Source organism: Bison bison, unplaced genomic scaffold, assembly GCF_000754665.1.
Source record: "Bison bison bison isolate TAMUID 2011002044 unplaced genomic scaffold, Bison_UMD1.0 scf7180017864371, whole genome shotgun sequence".
In the NCBI taxonomy this organism is placed as follows: domain Eukaryota; kingdom Metazoa; phylum Chordata; class Mammalia; order Artiodactyla; family Bovidae; genus Bison; species Bison bison.
In genome coordinates, this window is record NW_011494943.1 from 6,667,840 (window position 1) to 6,683,777 (window position 15,938).

The 15,938-nt window shown below is 46.7% G+C and overlaps 2 protein-coding genes across 8 annotated transcripts in view; one reads left to right on the forward strand and one right to left on the reverse strand.

Moving 5' to 3' along the window:
- Window positions 1–15,938, reverse strand: part of LOC105000323 (CMRF35-like molecule 1) — a 134,608-nt gene that overhangs the window by 105,499 nt on the left and 13,171 nt on the right. For 5 of the 7 annotated variants that reach the window (XM_010856127.1, XM_010856126.1, XM_010856124.1 and 2 more), the window contains exon 2: window positions 6,674–6,835. In XM_010856127.1, coding sequence (XP_010854429.1) covers window positions 6,674–6,716 — 43 coding nt within the window. In that variant the 5' untranslated portion in view covers window positions 6,717–6,835. Of the gene's footprint in view, window positions 1–3,521; window positions 5,784–6,673; window positions 6,836–7,890; window positions 8,049–15,938 lie in introns of those variants that run through there. The other 2 variants (XM_010856123.1, XR_826720.1) reach the window with 2 other exon arrangements.
- Window positions 1–15,938, forward strand: part of RAB37 (RAB37, member RAS oncogene family) — a 68,523-nt gene that overhangs the window by 33,053 nt on the left and 19,532 nt on the right. The gene's annotated exons all lie outside the window — the stretch shown is intronic.

Genomic DNA, 15,938 nt, shown 5'->3' on the forward strand with positions numbered 1-15,938 from the left:
AGATCCAACCAGTCCATTCTAAAGGAGATCAGTCCTGGGTGTTCTTTGGAAGGAATGATGCTAAAGCTGAAACTCCAATACTTTGGCCACCTCATGCGAAGAGTTGACTCATTGGAAAAGACTCTGATGTTGGGAGGGATTGAGGTCAGGAGGATAAGGGGACGACAGAGGATGAGATGGCTGGATGGCATCACCGACTCGATGGACGTGAGTTGGAGTGAACTCCGGGAATTGGTGATGGACAGGGAGGCCTGGCGTGCTGCGATTCATGTGGTTGCTAAGAGTCAGACACGACTGAGTGACTGAACTGAACTGAACTGAACTGAAGGAGGTCAGCATAAAACAGGAAAGCATTTTTAAAACTGGAAGAAAATAGAAATGAATATTTATAAAATTTCTAGATGACAGGGAGCAGTTTTGAAAATTAAAATTAACGAATGACAGGAAACAAAGAGTCAGTAGGGAATCTGACTACATGCAAAGACAGCACTTGGACAAACCAATTAAAAAAGACTGAAAAGACAAAGAACAGACTGAGAGACATATTTAGAACAACTAACATAGAAAAGGATTAATAGTGTTTCTCTCTTTTTTAAGATTTTTTTATGTGGACCATTTTTAAAGTCTTTATTGCATTTGTTACAATATTGCTTCTGTTTTATGTTTTGACTTTTTGACCAAGGGGCATGCTCCCCAGCCAGGGATCGAACCTGCACTTGCTGCCTTGGAAGTCAGAGTCTTAACCACTGGGTCCCCAGGGAAGATACTATTCCCAATAGTGTCTCTCTTGATTAAGAATGTATAGAAGAAAAACATTTAAGACTCCATTTGGAAAACTGATGAGATGTAAGAGGCAAGTCACAAAGAAGACATTTAGTGGCTAATAAAATTCAAGTGTTCAATTTAAACAACATAACAAACAAGAAATGTGGAAGACAACACCGCTTGTCATATATCAATTCAACCAAGTCTTGATGACTCACGTTTTGCTGACCAAGGCCAAGTGGTCCAGGCACTAGGAAAAGATGCTGGAAGGAAGGTAACTGGTTCAAACACACAGAAAGCCATAAGGCAGTTTCATGTGTCAAACACAGGCATGCCCTTTGGTCCAGTAATGATACTTCTAGGATTTAGTCCTCAGGAAACAATCAGAGAGGCACACAAAAAGGATGTGCACAAAGATTCATTACATAGTTAGCAAAAATAAAGGAAACAAAACCCACTTCCATCAATTGGGGAAATACGTACATAATGAAATAATGCAAACACTGATAATGAGGATTAGAAATATTTTTAATTATGTGGAAAATTCTCATATGAAGTGAAAATTAGGGTTTTTTAAAATCATATACAGTATAATATCAACTAACTTTTTAAAATGCATAAAAAAGATCAAAAATAAGCTAGAATGTTAACAACTGGTTGCCTTGAGCATGAAGACAGACATGAGGTTTTTTATTTTTCCTAATTCTTCATTTTTTTTCTGTACTTCACTTTTTTTTTTTCCTGTACTTTTCCAAATATCAATAATAAGAACTTATTACTTTCAAAATCATAGAAAAACAAATGTCTGGACAGGGCTATTTAATAGTGTGGTGGGCCGAGTAACAGCCCCTAAAGATGTCCTAACCTCCAAAACCTGTGAACACAATCAGCCTTACATGGCAAAAAAGGTCTGTGCAGATATGATTGAATTAAGGAAAGTCCTTATCAGAGGGAGGCAGGAGAGTCAGGGTCAGAGAAGGAGAGATAACCATGGAGCCGGGGCTGCGGTGATGTAGGGCCACATCCCAAGGAGATCGGGCAGCTTCTGGAAGTTAGAAGAGTCAAGGGGTTGAATTCTCCCCCTAGAGCCACCAGGAGAAATGTTGTCCTGTTGACTCATTTTAGACTTCTGATCTCTAGACTGTAATATAAATTTGCGTTCTTCTAATCCCCTATGTTTGTGGTTGTTTGTCCCAGAGCCCTAGGACTCTAACATAGACGGCCACCTCATCTTTAGTTGCCACGACTCTAATGGCTTGTAGAGCGTTTAGTTTTGGGCTTCCTTGGTAGCGCAGTGGTAAAGAACCCGCCTTCCAATGCAGGAGATGTGGGTTCAATTCCTCGGTCAGGAAGATCCTCTGGAGTAGGAAATGGCAACCTGCTCCAGTATCCTAGCCTGCAGAATTCCATGAACAGAGGAGCCTGGTGGGCTACAGTCCATGGGGTCCCAGAGAGTCAGACACAACTGAGAGACTGAGCATGCCCGCACTGACCCTTGAACCATCTGTCCACTCCCTTCTCAGACCCCTCTTCGGGGTGCCCACTCCCCATCAACCTTGGCAGAGCACTGGCTCTGCTTTGGGGAACCGTCCTGGCCCAGAGGCAGCCCGGAGCTCCAAGAAGCAGCACCTTCACTGGGCATGGCTACTCACAGCCTGGATGATGGAGAATAATCCTAGATCAGGTGGAAAGTGAGCCACAGGAGGGAGGTGACTGACTCAGTGTCAGTAAGCAACAGGCGGGACTAGAGCCTGCCTCCAGCTCAACAGGGGACATCAGTTAGTCTCCGCTCTGGGTCAACACATCTGGGGTCTGGCCCACCTCTGCCACCACTTACGGTGAGGCCAAGTGGGACAAGGCAGCTAATTTTTCTCTGAAAAAAAAGTTTATTATTGCTGCTTAGTCGCTAAGCCGTGTCCAACATTTTTGCGACCCCATGGACTGTAGCCCAATAGGCTCCTTGGTCCATGGGATTTCCCAGGCAAGAATATTGCAGTGGGTTGCCATTTCCTTCTCCAGGGGATCTTCCCGACTCAGGGATCCAACCTGAGTCTCCTGCATTGGCAGGCAGATTCTTTATCACTGAGCCACAAAAGAGAGTTATTAAAAGTCTTGCTTCTCACAGAAAATGAATTGCTATAAAGCCCCGTGGAAAGTTCTGGGTTGTTTTCTGCGTACTTTTGCAACAGTGAGCTCTTGAGAAGAAGGAAGCAGTGTTGGTTAAATGTGTTGCTTGTGATCGGAAGTCCTATGGTTAAGGCTGATCACAGGTTGGCCCCAAGGTCCATGCTGGCGACTAGGTTCTTATCAGCACACAGCTGTGCCAGTTCTGCTTCAGACAAACATTCCTGCTCTGTCCTAATCCCTCCCAAACCGTGGACATACACGCAGGCACTACTCTCACATCTGCTAGCCATCAAGTTCCCCTGTTCCAGATGTCAGGGGGAAGAACAAAACCCTCTATGTGCCTTCCCCACCTTGCTTGTCAATTTGTCCCCTAACTTCTCACCCCAGATCTACCTCCTCTGTTTCCACACCGAAACTCAAGGCTGAGCATCCACAAGCCATCTCCAGCCGCCCACGAGCCACACGTCTCTCTCCTCCTCTAAGACCTTTTCCCCTAACAGATAAAAGCAACCTCCCCACCAGTGGCTCAGTGGGTAAAGAATCAGCCTGTAACGCAGGAGACAGAGGACGTGGGTTCAATCCCTGGGTCAGGAAGATCCCTTGGAGGAAAAAATGGCAACCCGCTCCAGTATTCTTGCCTGGAGAATTCCCTGGACAGGGGAGCCTGGTGGGCTACAGTCCATGGGGTTGCAAAGAGCACACAGCAGAGAACCTCCCAATCAGCCCCAACAGGAGCATATGGGGCCTTAACAAAGGCCTTCTGTTCCTCAGACGTACCAAGGTCAAGCTCATTTCCATATGAGAGCCTTGCTGTCCCCTGTGCCTGAGAAACTTCCTCCATCTGAAGTACCTGCTCCTTCTTGTCCTCCAGGTCTCAACGAAGGTGGCTCCCCTCAGAGGGCTCCTTCTAAGCCCACCCCATCGAAAGCACTCCCCCCGCCCCCTGAGTCGGGGCATGGCGCTTAGCTTTGCTCACAGCATGCATCGTTTTCATTTCTACGCCCGATGGACTGAATGATCAAAGCAAACCATGGGAGACAGTCACAGGTCACCAAGGGCTGTCCAGGTGTCGTGCCTTCTGCAGCCTCAGATCCAAAGGTGACCACAGAAAGTTTTCTCAGGAGACCATAACTGCTCCTAACTCTTCTCTCTGCTCTTTGATTATTTTCTTATTGAGATATAATTCACACATCACACAATTCACTGTCTTAAGTTGTACAGTTCAGCGGTTTTGTGAGATGCTCACGAAGCTGTACAAACATCACCACTAATTCCAGAACGTAGTCATCTAAGAGAGAGGGGTCTCTCTCAGAGACCCCGTATGAAGGAGTCCCTCCCCCTGACTCGCTCCCCAGCCCCTGGGGACGACTAATCTGTCTCTATGAAGTTACATATTCTAAACATTTCGTATGCATGGAATACAACATATACCCTTTTGTGTTTGGATTCTTTACCAAGCTTAACGTTTTCCAGATTTATCCAGATTGTAGCACGTGTCGGTACCTCCTTCATTTTTATGACTAGTGTACCATGGTATGAGTACACCAAGTTTTAATTTATCCATCCATCAGTTGACAAGCACTTAGACTGTTTCCGCTATTTACCTCCCATGAACTACGTTGCCGTGAACATTTGCATACACATTTTTTACATGAACGTATGTCCTTCATTCTCTTGGATATATACCTAGGAGTGGAATTGCTGGCTCATGTGGTAACCACATGTTTAATATTTTCATGAATGTCAAATTGCTTTCCAAAGTGGCTGCACCATTTCACAATCCCATGAGCAATGTCCTCTCCAGGTAATGTTAACAGCCTCAATTGTTTGATTCTATAAAGTAGAAGGACAAAGATTCGGGGGGTGGGGTGGGATGGGCATTATAGCAATCGCTGTTCCCTGTCCATTAGATGCATTCACTCATTCAACCAATACTCACTATTTGTCTCAACTGCACCTGCCGTGGTTGTAGGCACAAAAATCCTGGCCCTCCTGAAGTTTATATTCTATCAAAGTGAGGGAAGGGAGAGGATAAAGCATGGAGAAACATAATGCAAGAGAATTGCTTTTTCTTCTTCTTCTTCTTTTTGGCCACACCGCGTGGCATGTGGAACTTCCCCAACCAGGAGTCAAACACAAGCCCCCTGCAGTGGAAGTGCAAAATCTTAACCACTGGACCATCAGGGAAGTCCAGAGAATGGCTATTTTCATTAGGGTCATCAATGATGGCTTCAATGAGAAGCAAAGATGGGAAGGAAGTGAGGACTGGAGCCTTGGCTCTCTGAAGAAGAGCACTGTGCAGACTGAACATCAAGGGCCGAGGGCCTGTGGTGGGACCATGCCTGGCATGGTCAAAGAACATCGAAGAGGCTGGGATGGCTGGCGTGGGTTGAGCCAGAGGGAGCAGAGTGCAAGAGGAGACCGGGAGATGGTGTGGAGGGAGACCCAGATGGTACCACCTGGTAGCCTCTGTAAGGACTTTGGATTTGTACTCTAGGATGGAGGTCATTGGACAGTTTTGACCAGAGAAGAGACAGGATCTGGCTTACATTTCAAAGGCTCACTATGAGATATGAGAGAAGTGATGGATGCCCCTGGGGTTCTGCCTGAGCACCTGAAAAGATGGAGTTGCCAAACACAAAGATGGGAGAGAAAGGAATTTGACGGAGGAGATGTGGTCAGGCCACATTTGAAATGTCAACATCTGGGACTTCCCTGGCGGTCCAGTGGTTGAGGTTCTGCGGGGACCCAGGTTCCTTCCCTGGTCCAGGAACTGAGACCCCACAGCTCAGGGCGTGGACAAAAAAAAAAAAAAGAAGTGTCAACATCTGAGTGAAGAAGTCGAATGGAGAGCTGGATAGAAGATTCTTGAGCGCAGGGAGATGTCCAGGCTAGGGATACAAAAACAGGAGCCATCTCAGAGAGGAGGTGAGATCAACAAGAGGCTGATTCTAGAGACAGAAGGTGCTCAGACACTGAGCTCTGCGGTCCCCCAACCTGTCCAAGCCAAGAAGACCCCCTTGACTTTTAATCACAATGAGATCCATGGGACTTCCCTGGATGTCCAGTGGTTAAGACTCACGCTTCTAACAAGTCTTAACCATGGGATCAATCCTAGGTTGGGTGACTAAGATCCCTTGTCCTGCGTGGCATGGCCAAAAAAAACAAAAAGGTCTCCATCACCTTCAAGCTGACTTCAACCCTCTGTCTCTGCTCACATCCTAGCCCCCTTTTCCTCCTCATCCTACCATGCTTAGCTTCTCTCGACCTTTCCATTCTATTTCCTTCTTCCCCGAAAGCCTAGAACCATCTCTTCCACTCCATCAGGCAAATCCCCTGCTTCCCTTCCTTCCAGGTCCCCTTCACCCTCACCCCTTCTCCAGAGGCTTCCCTTGCTCATAACACTTTCTGGAAGGTGAGAGCAGGGGTGCGTACTCCCCACTTCTCCTGAGCACCCAGGGCGCCTCTGCTTCTCCCCCACCAGTGGTGGCCACCAGTCTGTCCATTCTGAAGGATCAGCCCCCAGAGGTCAGGAGTTATGCCTGGTGCTGGCTTCATTGTGAAGACCACGCTCCACCTTCCGCGTTGGCCGTGTGGGCCCTGAAACACTGAGCGCAGGGTTGAGTGGATGAAACACACACGCTCACAACTGGAGAAACTGCTTAGAAACAGAGCTGGTGCCTCAGCAGGACGCCTTGCTGAGCCCACTCTCTCCTCTGCCAGGCACTTCCTCCCGTCCCCATCAACTTTCCCTGGGCGAACAGACCCGCGGCCCGCTCACCTGAAAGCCGGAGGAAGAGGCAGAAGAGCAGCGGCAGGTGCATCTTATCTTCGCACGGCTTCGGGTGCAGCGTGTCAGGGAGAACCAGCTGCAGCCTCTGCTTCCAGCCCTTCTGCTTTCGCTTACTCTCACTCTCGCACTTCCTCCTTTGGTCCTTTCCCACTGGCAAATGAGATGAAAAGCGGAAGGAGGCAGGATGGGTGAAATTTCAAGGCCATGCAAGAAGCGATCATGAATAAGCTTTTGAGAAATACCTCCCTGGCCGGAGCCTCGATGGGTTCTCTGAAAGGAGAACTCTGCTCCTTCTCAGCCTTGAAGGTTGCAGACCCGCTGGGTCTGAGCAGCTTTTACTCAGTCCTTCTCCCCTGGTGGGAGGATTGGGATAGGGGGAGCCTGGTACCACTGGAGAAGTTGTGGAGAGCTGAGACTGATGGACACAATGGCCTACACGTGGGATTTCAAGCATAGCTGAATCTCAGGAGCCCGGAAGCTCAGGAATTCTACTTAATCACAGTGGCACTTGGGCCAAAGTCACAGGAGAGATTCTAGATTCCAGGCTAGCCCAGAGATGGGAAGCAGAAGATGAGGAAGTATCAAAACCCACACGACTGGGACTTCCCTGGTGGTGCAGGCTCCAGTACAGGGGGCAAGGCTTCAGTCTCTGGTTAGGAAACTAAGATCCCAGGCGGCTCATGGGGCGGCCGAAAAAAATTTTTAATAAATACATTAATTCATTTAAAAAAAACCAGAGTACCTACTAAAAGAAAAGGGCTCAAAGAGTAGGAATATGTGATCAGGGAACTCCTGGTCCAGTGGGCAAGAGGGGCCTCTGTCCTGAGAACATACCAGAAACTCTTATCACTGTGCCCAGCTTACAAGGTGAGCATCTGTGAATATCGATTCTAGCCTGAATCCTCCAGAAACGTGTCAGTTATACCTTCCCGAAGAAACCAGCTCACTGTTCATGGCTATTCCCCCCCAGCACCTCACCCCTCAACACACACTGCAATAGCTGCTTCTTACAGTGGACAGAAAGGATGCACCCATCAGCATCCCCCGTCTGACTCCCTTTCTGTGTTGTCAGAGTTGTCATCCTTCCCTCCCCTTCCGCTATCAGAGTCCCAGCAAGACCTGGGATGAAGCCCAGAAATTAGGAAAGGACCAGACCTGTCTCAGCTTTTGTTCCTGGAGGCACGTTTGCCGTGTGCCCCGCGTACCTGGTGATGTCTCGGGGAGCGAGTGAGTCCCAAGGAGAGATCTGAGCCCCTCGTGTCCTTATCAGGAGTGACTAGGTGTCAGAAGGTTATTTGCACAGGAAAATGCAGCAGCTGATAAGCAAGGGTTTTCCGGGATGTGGCCAGAATTGGCTTCTCACATTACATCCTTCCAGGCGGTCAAGTCAGGTCAATGATACAGAGTGAGAACTCAGTCAGCCCTCCGTCCCTACCCTGCTGCTCGGCAGAACCATCCTCGGCCTGTGACCTTGAATAGCTATCATGAGAGACATCTGGCCTCAGCAAACAGAGACATCATTTGGCTTCCAGGGGAAATGACCAATGAGTTAAGTAAGATGGGGCACCCTGGAAAGCAAGGGGCACATGTTTTGAGGGGTGTGGGATGATCTTTCCTTTCTCAGTCACAGTCACTAAGAAGCGAACAGTCTCTGAACTGCTCCAAATTTCAGCCTGTGTCCTGACCCTCTGATCCTGGGCTTTCCTGGGTCAAAAACAGAGATTCAGCTTGGAATCAACCAAAGAGAATTCTCTGGGGACATCCCTGGTGATCCAGAGGTTAAGACACCTTGCACACTTCCAGGGAAAATGCCAATTTCTTTGTATCTTGATTGGGGTAGTGATTACATTGGTATATACATTTGTTAAAACTCTTTCACTTATACCCGACAATGTGTGGCTTTTATTGTACATAAATTATACCTCGGTAAAGTTTATTAAAAAGAAAGAAAGACTTCACCTTCCAATGTAGCCTGTGCTGGCTTAATCCCTGCTCAAGGAGCTAAGACCCCACATACCTCATGGCTATAAAACAGAAACAAAATTATAACAAATTCAATAAAGACTTTAAAAGTGGTCCACATCAAAAAAAGAGAGAATTCTCTGAATGTCTCTAAGTGACAGCGAGTCTATTCCTCTACACAAATGCCTCTGGGGACTAGAGGAATGTCAGGCTCTTCTGGGAGCCCCGTGTCTTCAATGACCTTTTTGAGGCTCTCCTCCTGGCTCGGCCGTCGACATCTGCACGAGTCTGTTACCTCGCTGGGCTCCCACATCTCCATGTGTGAAGGAGGGGATTGGACGGATCATCTGAGATTCCCCTGCTCTGAAGCACCTGTGTGTGTGACTGTGTCACGCGTGCATGTATGTATGGGCACATGTGTGGTGTGTCCATGTTTGTGCCTGGGCCCGTGTGTGGGAGCTGTGTTACGAGTGTGTATTGTTCTGTGTGTGCTAGTGCTGTGTGTGCACAGGCGTTGTGGTTCAGTTGCTATGACTCTCTGCAACCCCAGGGACTGCGGTACACCAGGCTCCTCTGCCCTCCACTATCTCCCAGAGTTTGCTCAAATAATTCATGTCCACATGTGCAGCGTGTGTGTGTTGATGCAATCGTTGGGTTGTCCTGATGACTAGGAACAGAAACGCGTTCAAGCTGCCTCTCTAGGTCACATCGGGCTTACAAACTACAATCTTTTTTTGGACTCAATCTTTTCAGGAGCTTCCCAGGTGGCGCTAGTGGTAAAGAACCCACCTGCCAGGTAGGAGACCTCAGAGATACAGGTTTGATCCCTGGGTCAGAAAGATCCCCTGGAGGAGGGCACGGCAACCCACTGCAGTATTCTTGCCTGGAGAATCCCATGGACAGAGGAGCCTGGCAGGCCCTAGTCCATGGGTCGCAGAGAGTCAGACATGACTGAAGTGACGGCATGCAGGCAGGGGGAGGAGCCCCTGTATGGAAAAGGCCGGTTTCACTGGGTCTCTCCCACTCTAGAATGGAAGGTCCACGAGATGGCAGTTGCCAGGCCCACTGGGGAATTACAAAACCAAAGTCTAAACCAGGTGGACCTGAAGGAACTAATACTCTCAGTGGAGGAGCAAATGCAAACAGTGCTTAGCCAGACATCATGGGACCAGAGCAGACAGCTGCCCAGAATCCAGGTGCCAACGCTGGGCTGAACCGGTCTCCCTCTGGGCTCTGCCACCAGCAAGACGATGGCTCCCCTCACTGGGGCTTCGAGCTTCTTTGTGAAAGTGAGGAAGAGGCCACGAATCTGATGGAACTTAAATGTCAGCACCCCTCACTTGCCCAAGCCCCTATATCAAATTCTGTATTCATATTTAAGGATTCTTTTCCCCCCCTTTTGTGTGTGTGTGTGTGTGTGTGTGTGTGTGTTATTTATTTATTTGTCTGTGCCGGATCTTGGTTATTGCACCTGAGATCTTTAGTTATGGCAGGGATGTGGGATGTAGTTCCCTGACCTGGGATCAAACCCTGGGCCCCTGGGTTGGGAGCGCAGATCCTTAGCCACTGGACCAGCAGGAAGTCCCAGGATTCTTTTAAAAAGGGCCTCCAACGTTATATGAGCTTCAGGCCTGGGATAAATGGTCCCACCCTGGGTATCCACCCCTTGACCCCAGAGCTCTTCTCACAAAAAGGAAGAGTCTCTTGCCCTCTGTTTGAGTCTGGACCAGACTCGGGACTTATTTTGCCCAAGAAAATGCAGCAGAAGCGATGGTGTGCCATTTCCCAGCCCCAGCCCACGGGGGCCTCCTGCATTTCCTTTCTTCTCATGCTTCTCTACTTCCTCCTTGAGAATGCACCAGGCTAACCAGCAGATCAAGAGCCACGCTGCTCTGGCCAACAGCCCGCTGACTCCCAGACACGCAAGGGAGCCCAGCTGAGACCACAAAGACCACCCAGACTAAACCGCCCATTCACAAACTTGCTACACGCCACTGAGCTTTGGACAGCTCATTGCAGCATTACTGTAATCGAAAACTAAAAGACGACCCCACGAAATCCAGGCCCACCCACCAGCGGCTGCCTCATTCTCCACTCCGCGGCTTTAGCTGCCCCGTGGTTTCTGTTCACCCCAGTCCCCTCTGCCCTCTGACTTTTCCATGCAGCTCTTCACAGATGGCCTGTGCTGCCCCTGCTATCTCAACACCTCACCTCACCTCTCCCTCTAATGTGGTTCAGATCAGAAGGGTCCTTGGACCGCTAGTCATCCGTGGCTTGTGATTCAAAACTAGAAGTTGCTCTAAGCTAAGAAAGCAATACATGTTCATTTCAAGAAAATAAATTGTGAAATACAGATAAGGTTGAAAAAAAAAAAAAAAAAGGATATAATTGCCTTCATCTCATCACCCTGAGATAATCACTTTTAACTTTCAGGTTTATACTTCACCTGTCTTTGATCTCTTCCTGCAGAAAAGCAAAGTTATTCCAGAAATCAGGAGGAGACACTAATGTGTGAGTTCATATCACTCACTTCTCAACAGATTTCCATCACAAACAACACCATCTTCTTTGAGAAAAGACGTCCTATAAAACAAATATCATCAAGAAGTTTGGTTTTAGGGAATTCCCTTGCAGTCCAGTGGTTAGGACTTAGAGCTTTCACTTCCAAAAGCCTGGGTTCAAATCCTGGTCAGGGAACTAAGATCCGGCAAGATACGTGGCACAGCGGAAAAACAAACAAAAAAAAAGGATGGTTTTAAAGCTTTGGAGAGCAGAACCAACTCATGTTTCTTTTTGGTAGAAATGCCTCCAGGGACTAAAATCAAAAACTCCTCTTGGTCACATTGGACTTGCAGACTACAGTCTTCTTCAGATTCCAAAATAATGTGTATTCATTGTTGAAGAATAATGAAATACAGAGGAACCCAAACAGTGCGTGGTAAATCAGTTCTAATCCCACCCCAGAGACAACCACTGTTGAATATAAGTATATGTTTCTATTACCAATTTTGTGTTCTTTTCTTTAGAAAAGCAGTTTATTTCAGGTTAAGTAAAGGATCACTCCTGTATGACTTTACTTCCTCAATTAGTTTATTACATTTATTAGGGATCTTTAATACAGAAAAATTCAAAAAGTAAACAAAGCCAATAATGCCCTCTTTGAAATAATCCCAGTTAACATTTCTTTAAAAGGTAATGCAAACAGAGTTTATTTAAGTGTGGGAGAGATAAAAGGAAAAAGAAAATTCTCCTTTCCGACCCCACCTCACTATGTCCAGAAACTCAAAAGTAACCATTGTCAGACTCTATTGCCTCTTTTTAAAAAAGCTTATGCCCGGACTTCCCTGGTGGCCCAGTAGTTAAGACTCCAAGCTTCCAGTGCAGGAGGCATAGGTCCGATCCTTCACTGGGGAATTAAGATCCCATATGTCACTTGGTGTGGCCAAAAAAATTTAAAAAGTAGATTTTAAAGCTTATGCATAACTAGAATATGCATCTCAGTGAAGCACATGTAAGTCATCATACAAGCAGACCTCTCTGCACCTTCATCTTTTGGTTAATAATCAAGTTTTTTCCAAATAGCACATACAGATTTTCCTCATTCTTTTATCATTCACAATATTGCATTACATGTAAATTCTAGAGTTCACTTCACCAGTCCCAACTACTGGATTATCTGCCCCTACAAACACTACAGTGAGCAGTCCTGTACATATATCTTGGTGCACTTTTGCAAGCAAAGCCCTAGAACTGCTGAGTGGAAAAAAATTTGCATTTGTAGCTTTGATCAGTTCAGTTCACCTCAATTGCTCAGTCATGTCTGACTCTTTGCAACCCCATTGACTGCAGCACACCAGGCTTTCCTGTCCATCACCAACTCCTGGAGCTTGCTCAAACTCATGTCCACCATGTCAGTGATGCCATCCAACCATCTCATCCTCTGTCATCCCCTTCTCCTGCCCTCAATCATTTCCAGCATCAGGGTCTTTTCCAATGAGTCAGTTCTTCACATCAGGTGGCCAAAATACTGGAGCTTCCACATCAGTCCTTCCAATGAATATTCAGTACTGATTTCCTTTAGGATGGACTGGTTGGATCTCCTTGCATTCCAAGGGACTCTCAAGAGTATTCTCCAACACCACAGTTCAAAAGCATCAGTTCTTCGGTGCTCAGCTTTCTTTATAGTCCAACCCTCACATCAATACGTGACTACTGGAAAAACCATAGCTTTGACTACACAGACCTTTGTCGGCAAAGTAATGCCTCTGCTTTTTAGTATGCTGTGGTGATGGACAGGGAGGCCTGGCGTGCTGCGATTCATGGGGTCGCAAAGAGTCGGACACGACTGAGCGACTGATCTGATCTGATCTGATCTGATGGGTTTGTCATAGCTTTTCTTTCCAAGAGCAAACATCTTTTAATTTCACGGCTGCAGTCACCATCTGCAGTGTAACTTTGATAGTTATTGTCAATTGTTCTCCAAAAGGCCCTAGTGTAAACTCCCACCAATGCTATATGTGTATGTGCCTGCTTCCCCAAGTCTCACCCAATGTTGACCATAATCAAAGTTTTAACAAAGCATTCCATATTATATTTCATCAGTCAGGGTTCCCCAGAACAACAGGACTAGTAGGAGATCTATCTATAAAGACAGATTTCGTCTAAGGAATTGGCTTATGCAACAGTGGGAACCAGCAAGTCCAACATCTGTCGGGCGGGCCAGCAGATTGGAAATTCTCGGGCAGGAGCCGATGCTACAATCTTGAGACAGAACTTCTTTCTCAGGGAAAGCTCAACGTTGCTCTTAAGATCTTTCAATTAACTGGATAAGGCAAATGTGGATTATTGAAGACTTACAAGTCACCAGTCCCAACTGCAGAATTACTTGCTCCTACAAATGCTACAATGAGTGGCCTTGTACACCTATCTTGGTGTACCTCTGCAAGCGGAAGTTGGTTGTAGATGTTAGTCACATCTAAAATATGCCTTCATAGCAATATCTAGATTAGTGTTTAATTGAATAACAGGAACTATAGCCTAGCCATGTTGACACCTGGAACAAACATACCTACCCAAGAGAAATGAAAACATATGTTCACACAGAAATGTGTAATAGATGTTCATAGCAGCATTATTTATTAGTAGCCAAAAGAGTGGGAACATCCCAAATACCCACCAACTGATAAATGGAAAAACAAAATGTGGTATAGCCATATAATGGAATATTATTCTATAATAGAAAGGAATTAATTACTGGTACAAGCTGTAACCTACTGCTGCATGCTCTCACCCTGATGAACCTTAAAAACAGGACGCTAAGTAAAAGAACCAGTCACAAAACATCATATATGGCATGTTTCTGTTTATATGAAATGTTCATCAAGTCTCTCTATCCATAACCCTTGCCCATTTTTCTATTGAGAGCTTCTTTTGAGAGCTCTTGATATTACTTGGTGTTTAACCCTTTACCTGGCACGAGCTGTGCGGTGTTAGTCGCTTCAGTCGTGTCCGACTCCTTGCGACCCCCAAGACCTCAGCCCACCAGGCTCCTCTGTCCATCTGGCCAATATTTTCCCCCTGTCATTTCTCATTTGATTTTCTTGCTGTATCTTCTAATGACCAGAGTATTTTTTTTTTCTGTACAATCGGATCTATCGATCTTTTTCTTTATGGCATCTGTATTTCCTGTCTTGTTAAAAAAAAAAAGGGTTGCTAAGAACCACTGTAAGAGTCACAGTAACCACTCCATTCATCTTGGTTTTCTAAATGTTCCCCTGAATCATGAAATCACAGGAAAGCAATGTATTTAGACACCATTAGCCCGGCTCCATTGAGAGGCCTCTACGGAAGTGCGAGGAGATGTCAGGCCCCGGCTTTTAGAAAAGATCGATACAAAAGCTGGAGGAAAAGCTTTGCATCTTCTGCAAAATTACAAAAGCCCATCTTGTCATTCAGGCCTCTTGTGTGAGGATCCATACAAGAGATTCCTCTCAGCAGCTCATGCCAAGAGAAAAAATACTCGCTGATTGAAAGGACTCAGGCATTTTTCCTGGCAATAAAGTATCACACACTCCATCTGGCTTCCCATTTCATCTTGACTGCCAGGAAATCCAGAACCAAATGTGAGCTCAGACGCAGGAAAAACCCAACCTCACTTTGGGGAATTTTTGCCAGGCATAATCAGGCAGCATCGTTAACTGCCCTTTGGTATAGTGGTGTGCGTGCCCACATGCTTAGTCGTGTCCAACTCTTTGTGATCCCGTGGACTGAAGCCCACGAGGCTTCTCCATCCATGGGATGAATGGGTTGCCATGTTCGCCTCCAGGGCATCTTCTCGATCCAGAGATTGAACCCACATCTCCTGCACTGGCTGGCGGGTTCTTTACCCACTCTGGTGGGTTTTGCTGTAAATCACTTCAGATCGCTTTTGGATGAGACACAAACAGGGACATAAACAAAATGACAAGAAGAGAGAACAAAGACACTTGTCTAAACGGTGGCGACGCTGACGCAGAGGTTTCTGTCACAACTACGATTAATTAACCTTTCCATATGTGCTCCCAAAAGTGGAGGTGCCCTGGAAAATCTAGATCTGAGGCTTCTCTGAGCAGTGAAATTTGGAGCACACCCAGCGTAACTTCAGGAAAATCCTGGCAGCTGTTGCGTGGAGACACTCCTTTGTGCTTCTAAGATAATAGATTAGCCAGACCCCTCCCTAACATTTGGGAGACCAGGGCTAGCATACAAACGGTGGCCCATATACCACGTGTCTCGTTTTTAACAGGCTAAAGCAAGCTAAGAAGAGAATCTATCAAATCAGGGTTTCCCTGATGGCTTAGTGGTTAAGAATCCACCTTACAATGAGGGGGACTCGAGTTCAATCCCTGATAGGGGAACTAAAGATCCCACATGCCTCGGAGCTACTAAATTTGTGGGCTACAATTACTGAGCCTGTAAGCCACAGCTAGAGAGTCCCTGTACCGCAAGGAAAGATCCTGGGAGCCACAACTGAGACCCAGGGTAGCCAAATAAATAAACACATATTTTCTTTAAATCTATCTAATCAAATGCATCTGGACTTCCCTGGTGGCCCAGCAGTTAAGACTCCATGCTTCCACTGCAGGGGGCACAGGTTCGATCCCTGATCTGGTAACGAAGGAGCTTCCCAGGTGGCACTAGAATCCACCTGCCAGTGCAGGAGATGCAGGAGATGTGGGTTCAGTCCCTGGGTTGGGAAGATCCCCTGGAGGAGGGCATGGCAACCCACTCCAGTATTCTTGCCCGGGAAATC